Source organism: Ciconia boyciana, chromosome 17 (genome assembly GCF_034638445.1).
Source record: "Ciconia boyciana chromosome 17, ASM3463844v1, whole genome shotgun sequence".
Taxonomy (NCBI): Eukaryota; Metazoa; Chordata; class Aves; order Ciconiiformes; family Ciconiidae; genus Ciconia; species Ciconia boyciana.
Genome location: NC_132950.1, coordinates 7,500,801 through 7,516,320, shown reverse-complemented (window position 1 = coordinate 7,516,320; position 15,520 = coordinate 7,500,801). Strand labels below are relative to the sequence as shown.

Genomic DNA, 15,520 nt, shown 5'->3' with positions numbered 1-15,520 from the left:
TTAAGTATAAAATATGCCTGCCTTTAAAGACTGTCTCTGTCACTTAAGGCTAGATTTAGTGGTTGATAAGGGTTTCTTAAGCAGCTCTTTTTGACTTTTCTGTTTGCCTCTGCCTGAGATGATTATGTGTATCTACCAGAAAGCAAATCTCTGCTATGTGGGTAACCCAAAGCCTTTTAAAATTTGCTTTCAGGTACTAGTAAGAGGAGGAGAAAGGAAGAAACCACAGGAAAGAATGTCAAGAAAGCACAACACGAGTTAGACCACAATGGTTTGGTTCCCTTGCCGGTTAAAGTCTGCTTCACATGCAACAGGTACTTGACTCTTCCAGGGAAGCTGTTCGGTGTAGCTGCACCCTTCACAGGAGCAAAGTTCTTGTTGAAAAAAGTAGATGACCTGTTCCCTTTCCCATTGTCCTTCCTTACTTGCTTACAATCCTCTAGACAAATGGGGGAATAGTCATCTTTGCTAAATAACAGGTGTTTAACCATGGGAAGTGTAGGTGTGGCTTGTGCAGCCCTGCATGGCTGTAAAGGGTTTTAAAATGTAGCCTGAAGAGAGTGAGCCATCTTGTCTTCAGTATTTTTCTACTAAGAAAAATTGTAAAGTGGTGGTGGTTTAGAAAATGGAGATACTTGTCTATGGTTCATTAAGGAAGTATGCAAGGAGGTGACCTTTAGGAAATAGAAATCTACTGAGAGACATATAAGCCCAAGGCAAGTAGGAATATTGCACTGAAATAGTAAATCTGAAAACCAGTACAAAATACTGCTGTTTTTTATAACTGCATAAAAAATGCACAGATAAATCCCAATTCAAAATGTCAGTGAAAATGAAAAACACTATTTCAGGAACCCAGTCAGAGTAAGTTTCTGGAAGTGGGCTGGAGATTCAGGAGAGTGGAGCTTTTGTGGAGAACAGCTGATGACTTTGTCATAGAGTGAAGGCTTCTTTAAAGCCTGGGGAATCGGATGTAGTAGCTTTCTGGAGTTTGAGAACATCTTGTTGAAGTGAATGTCCCAACTTCACACAAGATTAATCTGAGAAAAATTGTAATAACTTAAACCTGAGATTTCCTTTTCACCTCTGAATTTTGCTCTAAAGGAAGCCACTCAGAACTAATGCACAAGGTCAACTTGAAAAGTTGCTTATGTGAATCTGACAGGTGCTTATCCTGCCAAAGGACCTCTTTTGCACCAACAACCCCTCATGTGCATGGGCAAGACCTTTTGCCTTGAGTGGGTCTTGCAGAAGGTCCATATAGATCAAGTTACAAATCTGAAGCCTAGTTTTAGATGGAAGTAACATAGTGTAGGGGAATTGGTGGGGAACGGTAAGCTAAAGTGGTTAGCCGAGCTTGCCTGTGTGTTTGGTTTATACCCTATATTCTGTATGGGAAATAAGATATGGTTCTCTCTTTGCAGGAGTTGCAGAGTGGCACCTCTAATTCAGTGTGATTATTGCCCACTCCTGTTCCACATGGATTGTCTGGAGCCACCGCTTACTGCCATGCCTCTGGGTAGATGGATGTGCCCAAATCACATAGAACATGTGGTGGTAAGCAGGACTATGATTGCAGTATGGTAACCGGATGCTGGAGTGGAACCTGGCAGGTCCATTAAAGGACAAAGTACAACAAATGTAAAACAGCTTCTGAGCTCTTATTGCTCCCTGTAACGCTTGTAAAGCTCCTGCTGCAAGCAACGCACTCTCCAAAGGAATATGATGCTACTCTCTGCAATAAAATATAAAGATGGGGGAACTCCTTCCTGTAACTGAAGCTGACAGCTCAGATTGTGGCTCACTGACAGCTTGTCTAGTTTTCAGACTGGACTCCTTAAGATCTAGATGAGCTTCCAGAACTGTGATACAAAGCAGCACAGTGCTACAAATAGGGGAAGTAATTCTTTGCATGCTTAACCCAAAAAACTTTCATTCCAAGAGGGAGTTTTCATTTGTGGAAAAGCAGTGTACTTGAGACTTAAATACTCAGGAAACAGGGGGCTGAAACAAAGGGCTTGTGCCCAGACAAACTGCTTCTGAAAGCATTGATGCTGCTTAGTAGGCCTCTAAATGCTTTTGTATTCATCTCCAGCAATGTGCCCTTTAACAGAAATGGTTAGTGCTGCAGGAAACAAATAGTCTAAAGCTGAGCTGATGCTGTACTGCCAGTGCTACGAGGCGTTATGAAAGTCTTAGGGTACATTAGAGTGACCCGCAGATCCCTAACTCCTGTGGCATTATCTGATCACCCAGCTGAACCAGAAGAACTTGACCCTGAGTAATCGGTGCCGAGTATTTGACCGGTTCCAGGACACCATATCTCAGCATGTTGTCAAAGTGGATTTCTTAAACCGAATCCATAAGAAACATCCTCCGAATCGCAGAGTTCTTCAATCAGTAAAGAGAAAAGGTTTGAAGGTATGTGTAAACAAGTAGGTGTCAGTGAAACTCCCTGTATAAGTATTCTAGTTTGGAAGGGAAACCAGCGTGCCCCGTAGGGATAGCCTCCTGGGGCAGGAGGAAGAGGGTGGGGTCTGAATGAATGTGGTGGTGAGAGGTCTGGAAGTCAGCAGTTACTTTTTGTGACATGTAGGATTTAAGAAGCTCTTTTTCTGCCAACCATAAGGCTCAGCTATAAAGTACGCCTTTAAATCTAGCACAAGCATAAAAAGTACAACACAAAACCTCCTGAAGGTGGCCCTACAGTGAGAATTGGGGGTGCTGCATGTTCTACATTAAACCCCAAAGAGCATTTGCTGCCAGAATGCCTGAAAAATGCCGTACGGGTTTCCCTTCTTACTTGGCCTTTTTTGCGTGATTTCTCTTATGCTGTAGCCACCACGTTGTGCTGAAGTCATGCCTGACCTAAGGGAATAAAACCTATTAATTTCAGCGTGCCTGCATCAATTTAAAGCACTCGGTCCTCAAAACTTCTAATGTATTGTCTACAGGGTTCCTTTGAGTCAGAAAGCAGCAAACACAAAGTGTAGTGCTGGTTAGGCACTTTGTTTAACTAGTCATTCTTGAGTAATTGTTCTCATGTGTGATCTTCTTTCTCTATGTAGGTTCCTGATGCTATAAAGTCCCAATACCGGCTTCCACCCCCGTTACTTGCGCCTGCAGCAATTAGAGATGGCGAGCTGATCTGTAACGGGATCCCTGAGGAACCCTTGCAGAAGCACCTTTTGAACACTGAGCACTTAGCCAGCCAGACAGAACAACAGGAGGTAAATGAAGTCAAATGCTTGGACTCTATGTCTGTAGTTGCTTTGGTACAAAGATCTCTTCCATTTCAGTCATGATCAGAGCAGTTGTCTAGGAAACCAGTCTCAAAATCATGTCTGAAGGTGATGTCTTGTCTCTGACACCCTTGCCCATTAAAACTTCATTTTGGCTTTCCAGGTGAAATGTAAAACTCCTCATTGACGCTTCAGGGAAGTGGTGAAATAGTCTTCTGGCCTTAGACTGGAGTTGAGGGCTTTCTGTCTAGATGTCATTTTTATTTCCTGGCTGAGGGGAAATACTTTCCACTTTGATTATGTAAGGCTGCTCTCTCACGTGTTTATTTGTATGTTAACATCACATTTCTGGGCTGCTTTTTATTGCTGATAGGATTGGACTTTTAAATCAAGGGCAAATGAGTTTAAATCTTGTATGAAACTTCTTGCCAGATTCCACAACGCAAAGGCATGTTGCTTTGCAGTCAGTGGTGTAGTCGAGTCCTTCTGTTAGCTCAGGCGGGGTTCTCCTATGTGGCAGGTGCACATTCACCATGGAGCTTAAAACTTCAAATAAATCTTTCTGTCTTCCTCAACCCTGTGTAAAAGGAAAGGTGCTCTCCACCCCAGCTTTCGCAGGTGACTCCCTATAGTGTGAGGTAGATCAGCATTTCTTTCCAGCCTGCTACAGAGTAAGTTGGAGGACTGTGTTTGGATAGAAGCCCATATTAGTGGAAGATGTGTTTGTAACTAGCTGAAGAGTTGCAGCATTTAACAGGTGAAGAGAGGGAAGAGTTTGGGGGTGAGGAAGTGCGTCTGCTGCCTTCTCCCTCCTTTAATCTCAGCTCCTCTGTGTACTGTCCCCGGCACAGAGATAAACAGTACCTACTTTTGGTCGCACTTTTGTACCTCTGGACAAAGTTTTCTCCTGATCTTAGATGAGCATCACAGCAGATGCTGTAGTTCCAGGCTGCATCAGAGCGGTCAGCAGCACAGTCAGACACCTGAATTCTTTGAGCTGGGTGAACGATGGAGTGACTCTTGAGGTTTGGAGCACTGTCTGCCTGTGGAGCTAACCTGCACTTTTTTCTTCCTCCCAGTGGCTCTGTAGTGTTGTTGCGCTCCAGTGCAGCATATTGAAACATTTATCTGCTAAGCAGATGACTTCGCTTTGGGACTCTGAACAAACAGAGAAGGCTGATATTAAGCCTGTTATTGTGGCAGACGGCTCACTCGCCAACCCTTACCAGGCAGCTGACAAGGCACCCACACCTTCCCTCTATTCCATGTCATCCTGCACCTCAGGGATTACCACCCAGAATTCCTTGAGCTCCTCGCAATCCCAGCAGTCTTTGTCACAGGAAGATGTCAACTGCAGCTCTTGTATAGATAAATCCAAGAAGGTGTCTTCTTGCGGGACTTCAAATGGGCCGACAGCCTCTGACATTAAAGTAAATGGTCCTCATTTCTATGGCGTTTCGTCTGAATCTTCAGCACAGTTGACTGACTCCCAGAGACTAATCGGATCTGGTAACACAATACCTGTTTTGTCTCATCGGCAAACGTGGCCTCGGCCCCTCACGCCCCCAGCGACTTGTGGACTTCTGAATCACACCATTGGAACCATTGTCAAAACGGAGAACGTAGCAGGACCCGTTTCTTGTGCACAAAGGGGTTCTGTGCCGGTCACAAGTATGCCTACGTCCATATCGAGCTCCTGTGCCAGTCTGGAGACCACCAGCACTTTGCAAAGAAAGAATGTGCAGACACAGATAGGACCGCCGCTGACGACAGACCTGCGATCTGTGGGCTCCCCCCTGACTGCCACAAGGGCTCTCACCCCTCCGCAGGCTGCAGGAGATGGGATCTCTGCTGTTGGGTCCACAAACAGATTCTGTTCACCAGCACCACCTTCAGGTATGTGCCAAAGAGCTGATCTTGGCCCCCGGGGCTGAGAATGCGTTCAGGCTAAACGTTATTCTGAACCTCAAGGCTCTAGCAGCATGCCCTCATTTAACTGGGAACTGGGTTTTCGGTGGAGAGCCAGGAGAAGTTTCTCAAGTCTCCTGTCTTAGGTCCCTTCATGGGAGCCACGGGATGTATTTTTGCTGGCCTCGTATACCTGAGAGGGGAACTCTGCCCTGAGAAGCAGGACAGTAGATCAGTTTAATTCTGGAAAGCAACAGTAGTTTTAAATCAGTTGGCTGCTGTCTCGCTCTTTCAACAACCAGCCACTCCAATGCTGCTTTAAAACTACCAATTTGTTTTAAAGCACTAGTTTGATTGCAAGGTAGTTCTTCTCACAAGAGCAGCTGTCTGGCATCTGATCCTATGATCTCTGTATACAGTAACTGTTCTGGCAACGGTTGTGTCCCCTAGTACAGATGTGTTTGAAGTCTTCAGCTGCCCAGCCTTGATGTTGGAGAAATGTGGACTTGGGAAGCTGTAGTCTGTTTGGTATCTGCTAGTCTGTTAATACAGGGTAGTTACAGACTTGGATATACCATCTCTGAACTGAGTTGTACCCAAAAACCTTGCTGTTAAAGTGTGTATACCCATTCTTCAGTATAAAAACATCAAGTCAAAGATGTTGATAGATGTTGAAGTCAGAGTAACTGCCCATAACTCAAATTTTGCTAGGATAACCTTTCAGTTAAGGCATTCTCCTTCTCTTCCCCTTCCCCACACCAGCTCAGCACTGAAACTAGTAAACCCTTTGTGGAGGTTGGGTTGAAGCTGTCGCTGAAAAGCATGCGACAGAGCTGTCTGTCACTTCTCTTGCAGTTCCTACCTGTCAGTGGCAGGCTTGCATGGAGTGGCTCAGATCTGGTGATTATTCTTTTTAAAATTCCTTAATGAGTAACTTCTGAGCTTTATCTCGTGTTTGGAAGCAGTCCCCAGAGTACTTGGTCTCCTTGGTTACTCTGAGGCTGCTAGTTTGACTGTGCCCTGCTTAGAAATGCAAGACTGAGAGAAGTTTTGGTAGAGGAAATGAGGCCATACTATAGAAAACTTCTTGCTTGTGGTTTGAAGAGCACTTCAGACTCTACATAATTTTGCAGTTACTTAAGATGTTAAATAATTGCTTTTGGCGCAAAGCTTGTCTTCTACAAAATGCAGGTTAAAACATCATTTTGGTGCAGTGTCTCTTGGGAAAGGTGTAAATATTTGGATTTTCCATCTAACACAATGCATATGTATATATTTATAACAAAACTTAAATTATGGTGTGCAAATTTTGTTGCTGAGTACAAAAATACAAATCATTCATGACCCTTTTTTTTTACCGTAAATTTCAGGCTTATAGTAGTTCTACTTCTAAGCAAACCCACTCAAGAAGATCTGGTGTCAACAATGCATTGAAGGGATTTTGTTTCCTGGCATTTGCCATTGCCTTTTTCAGCTGCATGGTCACTGCCAAAGCAATAGGATTTTATTTTGTAAATAATAAAATCTGCTTATGACTGTCACATTCTTACTGGATAGTGAGATACACCCCAGACTTGATAATTGTGCAGAAATAAAAATGGGGCAGTTGTACTTTTTATTCGTGTTCAGACCTAGACAAGCTACTTGGCAAATGTCTCTAGGTTTAGTAAGCTCTTCAAGTTCCTGGGGACTTGGTGCTCATCTTTCCAGTCTCTGTAGGACATCGCTTACAGTCTGTCATTCCTGCTGCTTCAAAGAGGGAGTAGTAGCTTAAATGTATAGGTCCAGAATTCCTCCAGCAACTGGAGGTGAGAGGCAGAAGCTGTCAGTTGGCTCTGTGTTGGAGGAAACAGTAGTCCTTCTGTGAGCAGAAGAAAGCGAACAGCCTCTAATTCAGGCCTTTTTCAAAGCATGACTATGAGCAAAATTAGTCATTCTGAGCAGCTTGGAAGCAAAGTGCAGCCTGAGGGCTGGGTGCATGTCTCACGAACGTCACAGTGACATATCTTCTCTGCACCATCTTTCTCTGTAGATGGTAAGGTCAGTCCCAGCACCTTATCCATAGGAAGCGCTTTAACTCTACCCTCATCACTCACTTCAAACTCTGCAGCTATGTTGGACCTCACCAGTTCCCTGAAAGCATTTATGGATGGCGGTGAGTATTTAGTTCATTATCATTCTGTACTAGCCCTGTGTGTTTGCTTCCCTAGAGCATTCAGTCTCTGCTTAAGGAAAAGTTCCAGAGATAAAGAAGGGTTGCAGTCAGGTGAGGGTGGGGCTGGGTATACATTACCTTAAATATGTCCCATGCTTCCCTACTTGTAGTGTTGCCAAGGCAGCAAGGCCAATGAAGTGTTTCTGCCTGAAGCTTTTCTGGGGAACGATCACAAAGCTGTTGTTCACAAAGCTGTTGTATGGGCAGCTTTCCAGGTGGAATTCACAGGCAGAAACCTGCAGCCCTGCCATGTTGTGGTGCTAGCTGCAATCCAGAGCTGTTCCCGACGGGCGTAAAGTCCAGAAACAATAGATCTTGTAGTCGAGCAGTCACCTGAGTGGTGATGCTCTAATGGGTCAGTTAATTTTCTGATTTATTTCTGCTTCTGTCAGTCTTCTCCTAGACTGGCCCATTTTTTATTTGCCTTTTGTTGCACTTGGCAAGAAGTGCCAAACCTTAGTGGAGTGACTTCAGGAGGAGGAGATTGCTGAACAGCAGTCATCAGTAGCATAGCAAGGCTGTTGCCAGAGACGACTTCTACATCTGAAGAACAGCCTTTCTGGCATTGCCAGTGTGACCCTCTTTTCTTGGGTGAACCCCGACTCAGCCTACCCAGACTACCTCTCTGCTATCAGGAAAGGCCATTATAGCTCTGCTTCTTCTGCTTGCCATTTTAACTGTCGCTGATGTGGAGAAAGCTCTTGGAAGAAGAGGTCAGCCAGCCTGCTTGCTGCCAGAAAGCAGACTTCTGTAGGACTTTACAAATATAAATACTTCAAAGCTGTCAGCAACAGATCTGTTTTAAAGCTCATTAATAATAGTGTCTGAATTGCCCTGTTTGGTTTAATTGCTATGAAAGCGCGTGACTCAAGAATGAGCCTGTAGCAGCTTCAAATGTGGTTACAGCTTTCCTCTGTAACGTAGGGTTAGACTTTCTAACTAGATAATGAAGCTTCACAAGAAGGACCCAACCTGCTCCCCAAGGGGTGCAATGTCCACCTCTGCAGACCCGTTGATTGTGAGCCAAAACAGCAGATTTTCAACTTAATCAGTCCTTGTTCCCCTAAACTTCTGCTTGCTGCCTGAATTGTAGCTCTCTGGCCGTTGCTGGCACTCTCCTCGCACGCTGCTCGCAGGAGATTATATGAAGTAATAGATCGCGTCTATGTAAGATTCTTGGTATTGCAAAATTTGTCAAGTCTTTGCTATTGAAGCAAATGGCAAGTTTGAAAGTGGGACAGTTAAATCCACTGCAGCTCAGATTGCACCCTTTCCATGAATGACTTACTAATTGCTTTTTGTTTATTAACAGAGATTGAGATAAATATGCTGGATGAGCAGCTGATCAAGTTTCTGGCCTTGCAGAGAATACATCAGCTCTTTCCTTCCAAAGCTCAGTCTCTAGCGAGCAGTGTCAGTTCCCATCAGCAATCTCCTGTGGGAAACCACATTGAAGGTAAGAGCAGCCCTAGAATAGTTGGTTTATGTTGAGCCATAGCTTTTTGGCACTCCCTTGCCTATTCATTGAAGGAGATCTCCCTCTTCTTCTGGTATCTATCTGATGCTGCCTTTCATGTTTCTTTCTTCTCATCCCCTGCTCTGGATATCCACTGACCAGAAACTCCTTCAGGTCCCTCTACTTAATTATTTACAAATTATGGCAATGGAAATACCTTCGGTAACTTACAATTTTCTGCTGGAAATCTTTAGTGAAGTTGTGTTTTATCCATCTTAGAATTAGCAAGAGATGGGAAGGTTCAGCTGCCCCCCCCCCCCCCCCCCTTGAGATGGGCAAGAGAAATATGTGAATTCCTGCTCTCTCTTTCTGGAGAAGTCGCTTGTGAGACAAGCACACGAACAGAAGGAACTGGGGCACAGAATATATATGTGACGTTGTCATTGCCCGTTCAGAATAATGTCACTGTCAAGCTGAAACACTAACTGCAACTAATGCAAATAATGGAAAACAACTTGCGCTTCTGTTGGAAATCTCCAGATTCCTGAGTTCAGCATTGGCTTTGTTTATGGCCACTGGTATCTGCGTGCTAACACCTAAAGCTGCAGGGTGAACGTGGCTTCGTGTTCCTCTGCATGCAGCCAGTCAATTTAATCTGCTCGCAAGCACTAACTGGGACAGCCTTGTTGTGGGAGCAGTTGTCTGCTCCCCCTCTGCTAGGCCTGGGGGTAAATATCCAAGATAAGATCTTTGGAACTCTGCTAGCAGTCAGTAACCTTGCTTGCTGCTGTAGCATCACAGCATTCTCTAAATGCTTTGTCAGTCTTCTTTTGAACACTGCTCTAGGACACAGCACCAGGCTGTGATATGAGCTGCGTTCTGTGCTGCTCATAACAGACGAGTTCTGGAAATTCTTCAGCAGTCTGCCTTTCAAAAGGCAGATTGATGCTGTCTTAACCCATCACCCTTTTTGGGCAGGAATGATGCATCCAGCTGACTGTTTAGCATTGCTGATGAAATATTAGATCCAAAGCCTTTAGTGAGCCCTGTTGAGCCAGCAGAGCCAGACAGCTGAACGGACTTGTGCAGGGCAGTTGGGCAGAGGTGGGAACCTGCACACTTCAGCTGCGTGAGTGCTGCACGTCCAGTGATGCCGCTCAGCGTGGCCAATGGTCTCGACGTAGGTGGCTCTGCAAACAGTCTCTCGTAATCCTCGTGTTCTGTTCTTTGATTTCACACTCTTGGTGTAAAACTGTCATGCAGATGTCGCATCAGGAGAGGCCTAAACTCTGTGCGTATGAGGGGCTTACCTCCAAAAGACAGCTGCTGAAATCCTGGCTAGGCCTGTGTGGTCCGCCAGAGTTTGATACCACAGAGTTTGGTTCCACAGAAGATTATTTTCTGTCCAGTTAATGTGAGAACGTGTGATTTGAACTTGTCTGCCAGGGAGCTACTCTGGAGGCTCAGCCCTGGACCAGCCGTTGTCGAGTGTGCCATAGGGACCAGCCTGAGGGTACAGGAGTCCACTCGGTAAATCATCCTGTCCTGGGAGCTGGGTTGGTCCCTGGACAAGCCCTCTTCAGCTCATGTGTTTTTTCCTGCAGCTGCACTAGAAGTGAAATTGCAGCTGTTGTGCTGGTGAATGTCACCAACTTCAATTTTTTTTTTTTAAGTGGCACTTTGACAGCAAGACTCAGCTCTTTGATTACCCAAAGTGGTAGAGATTAAGAAAGAAGCTAGTGGTAGGAGGCTTGTGTTTTCCTCAGTGTGGCTCCATTGTGCACACTCGGTATTAACGTTCCCCCAATTGCACGGCTTGTGTGGGTTACTGGAGAGAGCAATTTTCTCTGATGACTGGCAAAAAGATGTTTAATGTACAAACATTCCTAGAGGGTTGGGAATTGGAGTTTAGGCCAAAGCTGACTGCATCCTCCTTAGTATCTGTGCTTTCTGGAGAGTCTAGGGCCGGCGACACTGGGGTCAAGCAGCCTTCATAGCCGATAACATTGTTCAAGTAACTCCTAACTTCTTTTTATCTTGCAGCGCAAAGAAAGGAAGTGCAAGCCCGGGCGGTGTTCTATCCTCTGATGGGCTTAGGGGGTGCAGTCAATATGTGTTATCGAACCCTCTACATTGGGACAGGTGAGTAGCTTTTTCCTGCCCTGACCTTTCAGAATCAGGGTGGTTCTCCCTGACCCTCCCTAAGTGTTTGCCAAGTGGGTGTGGAAGAAAACAGACCCATTGTGGCCGCTTGTACTGGGACTCTTCGATTCCAAGAAACGTGGAAATTCCCTGTCCACTTGAATCTTTGTGGGGTTGCACCTTTGTAACCTGGCTGGTATCAAAATTAGCAGAATGGCTATCCTGGAGATTTAATGCCTGACTGATGGAGAGAAGAGTTACGGTTTGCTTGCAGGTTTAATTTCTTTCTGCTCGGATTCTTCTGGCGTTCTGGATAGAACCAGTAACTGAAATGCTCTTCAGCCTTCATGGAGCTGCTAGCCTTCCCTTCCCCCACTGAAACTTTGTTCAGTGGCTTATCGCAGCATTATTCATGCAGTCCTGGGAGCGTGGACAAAGGCAGTTGCTCCCCTGTTGTTTTGCTAATTGAAGTTTAATTCTGTCTGTTGTTCTCTGCTGCCTGACAGTTTTTTCTGAAATGAACTGAGCCTGTTTTGTCCTCCCCATTGACAGGAGCTGATATGGATGTGTGCCTTACAAGCTATGGTCACTGTAACTATGTGTCTGGCAAACATGCCTGCATATTCTACGATGAGGTGAGTGCCTGAGTGGGGTTTTTTTTTAATTTTTATTATTTGGCATGCATGGCAGTGGGAGCTGGAGATGCAGGCAGCAGGTTGTCTTTGTGTGGTGTTCCTTTGTGGACTACAAAGTAAAGAGCCAGGGCTGTGAATGGTTTCACTCCAGTGAAGGCTGCGTCAGTGTTTTCTGTCAAACCCTCTTCTGAAGCACAGAGCTCTGCCAGCATGATTTCTCTGAGCTAACTGCTTGTGGACAAAGACTGACCACAAGTAAGCACTGTCACTGCTGGTGTCTAGGGAAAGAAAATGTCATAGAAACGGTTCGATACTTTTTGATCCAGCTGCGTTGTTAATAAAAGCTGAACTCTACGTGTTGACATCGAACCTCAGCTGGAACAAAACAGGGAACTGCTCCAAGTCTCTTGCTTTCAGGTGTGATGGTGGTGCAAAGTGTTCATGCCATCTGCAGTACTCTGTATAAATTACTTATTTAACTAAAATTTCAGTTAAGCTCTCAGCCTAAACAGAGGTCTACAGTTGCTCCTTAACTACAGTCCAGAGATTAGTTTGTTCTTGAAGTAGACTGGCGGGTCTGCCAATAAAAGCACTGCTGGAGATACTTAAGAATCTTAGCATGGAAACAGTCTTTGAAGCAAGATAGAGTCTTTTATATCACCATTTGTCAACCAGCTACTGAGCAGGATCCAGGATTAACCCACAGCTGGCTTTAGCCGTTCCTCCAGTGCACTACGAGCTACAGAACACACTCGGTAATGGGATCCAGACCTTAAATCTGTGTTGAAGCATCTCCTCACAGTGGTCAATCCTAAATCAGGCTCTAGGCACTGAACTTTGTCCGTACTCCAGCGGGCCACCTATGGCTGTGGTCGCTCTAGCGGGAGAATTCCCCCTCCTTAGCTCTGCTGATTCTGCTTCTGGCCATTGGCAGCTCATGTTTGGCCTTGGTCTCTGCAGTCTAGCAGGTTACTTGAAAATTTACTCCCCTGTGCGTGGGGAGTTCTTGTAACTTGATTAAAGCTCTGTAGTCCCTGGGGGACAAGGTCTTCAGCCCTCAGATGATTCCTGCGAACTAACCCGAAATCTCCTCCGCTCTGTCAACATCCTCTGCAAAGCTCAGCTGAGCGTGATCCCGCTTGTATAATGCTGTGTGTCACGCTAATGTCTCCTGGCATTTCAGCGTCTGCAAAAGGCCTGTAAATCCCAGACCGTCTCTATCTTGTGGCTGCTGCAGCACGCTGGCATCCCTCTTGCCATCTTGTGTCTGCTTTCCAAAGCACATCTCTTCCCTGCTAGGCATAGGCCTTGGGCTAAGTTTGCATCTAGTGTGCCTGTTAAAATGGTGACCTCACTTTGTGAGGATCAGCTTGAATCCCTGCTACCAAAAGATCTGTTGGTCCATGTGCAGTAGGTAAAAACCACTTGTCTTCAAAGCTGCTTTGGCCCTCCTTACCTGCCGGGAAGCAGCTCTTGCTGGAAAGCCGGCTGTTCTGTGAGCATGAGCCATGCACAAGGGTTGGGTTGGTGGTCTCTGAAGCTGGAGGATATTTAACTGCTCTTATTTAACCATCAACAGCCGTAGGGAGAGAGGGGTTGTGTTTCAGTGCTCCAAAGGGGTATATGGGCAGAAGCCCTTCTGACTTGATGTCTCGATTCCCTCCTCTTCCCTCTTTTTCAGAATACGAAACATTACGAGCTGTTGAACTACAGTGAGCATGGGACGACCGTGGACAACGTTCTGTATTCCTGTGACTTCTCAGAGAAGATGACGCCCACTCCTCCCAGCAGTATTGTTGCCAAAGTGCAGAGTGTGATAAGTGAGTGTTGAGGCAGCGCCAGCCCCACGTAACACCGCAGGGAGCTATTAGAGGGGGGCCGGGAGCGGGTGCAAATCGATTCCTTGTTGGTGCCCCTTTTTCTGCAGCGGTTGGTGCACCTCTTGCAAAAGGGGGAGTCTCTCCACAGGCTTCAGCCTGGGTTACGCAAGACCTTCCTCTGCGGGCTTGGGGAGTGCCTCAGCCTGCCGAGTGCTCTGCCGTTAACCCCGCTCCTGCCTCCGCTGCTGGAGTTAACCAAGCTCCAGGTCCCTGCCTGACATCAGCCTTGGCTGCTGGGCTCCAGAGCTGGGCTGAGGGGTTTCCCCATGCACGTCCTCCCCTCCCAGGCCGTGAGTCATCTGGGCTGTGCTGCAGGCATCCCATCCCCGCATGGCTTACTCCTGCTCTCCACTTGATCAGCTTCCTCTTTTTTTGGCTGCCGAAATAGATGTGTAAATGCCTCTACCTCTCCAGGGCTGTGGGGAGATTCCAGTTTCCCTTTTATCAGCCGCTCACTGCAGATGACTGAAATGCCTTCTGGCTGGAGGATCTTACCCGAGACACCTCAGCAGTAGCCCCTGTTGATGAAAACAAGCTGCCGCTGGCCTGCCCAAATCTTACTTTTTTTCTTTCTTTCTTTCTTTTCCAGAACGACATAAAAGCAGAAAACAAGAAGAGGAGCCGCATGAAGAAGCCGCTGTGATGAATTCACAGGCACAAGGGCAGCATCGGAAACCCTGTAACTGCAAAGCCAGCAGCTCCAGCTTAATAGGGGGCAGCGGGGCTGGCTGGGAGGGGACAGCCCTGCTCCACCATGGCAGTTACATCAAGCTGGGCTGCCTGCAGTTTGTTTTCAGCATTACCGAATTTGCGACCAAACAGCCCAAGGGGGACACTGCCTTAGTACAAGACATGGACTTGGAGGAGAAGCTTTCTCTGAAACCCCACCAGGTGCCCGTGCTGCGGTCCAACTCAGTTCCCTAGGAATTTTAGGAAGAGAACTTTGGAATAAGGAAAACGCCCTCAGACTCTTGCAATGCAAAAATGTACAAACCGAGGTGGGATTTTCTATGTCGGCCCAGAGACTGTTCACACGCCGTTTGCATGAAATGAAGAACGTTTAACTTTTTTTAATTTTTCTTTTTTGCTCAAGTTTTAGGGGCATTTGCACATATATTTGTACTATACATTTCATTTTAAAAGGAAAACTGCAGTGAGAGCAGGACGCGTCAGAGCGAGGGGCGACCGCTGTCTGACTCGAGGACTCTCTCTGACAGATAGTTCCCATGCAGTTGTAAAATAATCAGAAACTTGTTCTATTTTGTGCCAGTGACAATAGTTTTATATTAAAAGAGAAATACAGTTTTCATACAGCAAATCTATACAATATCATTGTTTTATTTAATGTAAAGAAGCGCTCTTCTTCCCACAGTTATTTTTCCCATCCCTCCCTGCTATGGTTGCACTACAAGTAGCTACTGTGTATTATGGGCAGTGAGAAATGAGTTCTTTTCCTGGTGTCCATCCTATTTTTATTTCAAATAAGGAAAAGTGTTGGATTCTGTGTAAATACATCAGTGATGGCATTTTTCAATGTTTTAAAGCTGTGTACAGTGCTACATGTGGTATGACGTTCCTCAAATTGTCTATTGTAGCAGATCGTTTGTCGTAACCTGTCTGTCTCTTTTGTTTATATGCCACCTCCCCGCAGCAGAACAGCTAGTTCCACTGTACATAGTAATTGTAACGTTTTAGACTTTACAGAAACTTTCCTGTATTCTGTATATAAAAAAAAAATACTTCACATTCTGTTTTCTGACTTGTCTGTCTTCACTCTTGTCACCACGACCTGGAGCTTCCCCCAGCGTGTCTGACGGCAGAAGAGGAGCCCGAGCTGCGGGAAGGGGCCGTGCCTGTGGGGAGGCAGCCCAGTGTCCTGCGTGGGGCTGTGGGAGGACGCTGGTGGTCCGGGATGGGGACCGGAAGGTCACGGAATCACGGAATGGTTTGGGTTGGAAGGGACCTTTGCAGGTCATCTCCTCCAACCCTGCAATGGGCTCAATCAGGTCCAGCCTGACCTTGAATGTTTGCAGGGATGGGGC

At 46.0% G+C, this 15,520-nt stretch overlaps 1 protein-coding gene across 1 annotated transcript in view; it reads left to right on the top strand.

Annotated features, from left to right (window-relative positions):
• The window catches only part of PHF12 (PHD finger protein 12), a 33,019-nt gene extending 17,797 nt beyond the window's left edge, over window positions 1–15,222 (top strand). Inside the window, exons 5-15 of the mRNA XM_072881870.1 lie at window positions 194–314; window positions 1,425–1,557; window positions 2,257–2,421; window positions 3,069–3,230; window positions 4,322–5,138; window positions 7,183–7,305; window positions 8,678–8,821; window positions 10,865–10,963; window positions 11,516–11,598; window positions 13,280–13,418; window positions 14,068–15,222. Coding sequence (XP_072737971.1) covers window positions 194–314; window positions 1,425–1,557; window positions 2,257–2,421; window positions 3,069–3,230; window positions 4,322–5,138; window positions 7,183–7,305; window positions 8,678–8,821; window positions 10,865–10,963; window positions 11,516–11,598; window positions 13,280–13,418; window positions 14,068–14,402 — 2,321 coding nt within the window. The 3' untranslated portion in view covers window positions 14,403–15,222. The remainder of the gene's footprint in view (window positions 1–193; window positions 315–1,424; window positions 1,558–2,256; window positions 2,422–3,068; window positions 3,231–4,321; window positions 5,139–7,182; window positions 7,306–8,677; window positions 8,822–10,864; window positions 10,964–11,515; window positions 11,599–13,279; window positions 13,419–14,067) is intronic.
• Window positions 15,223–15,520: the final 298 nt, after the last annotated feature.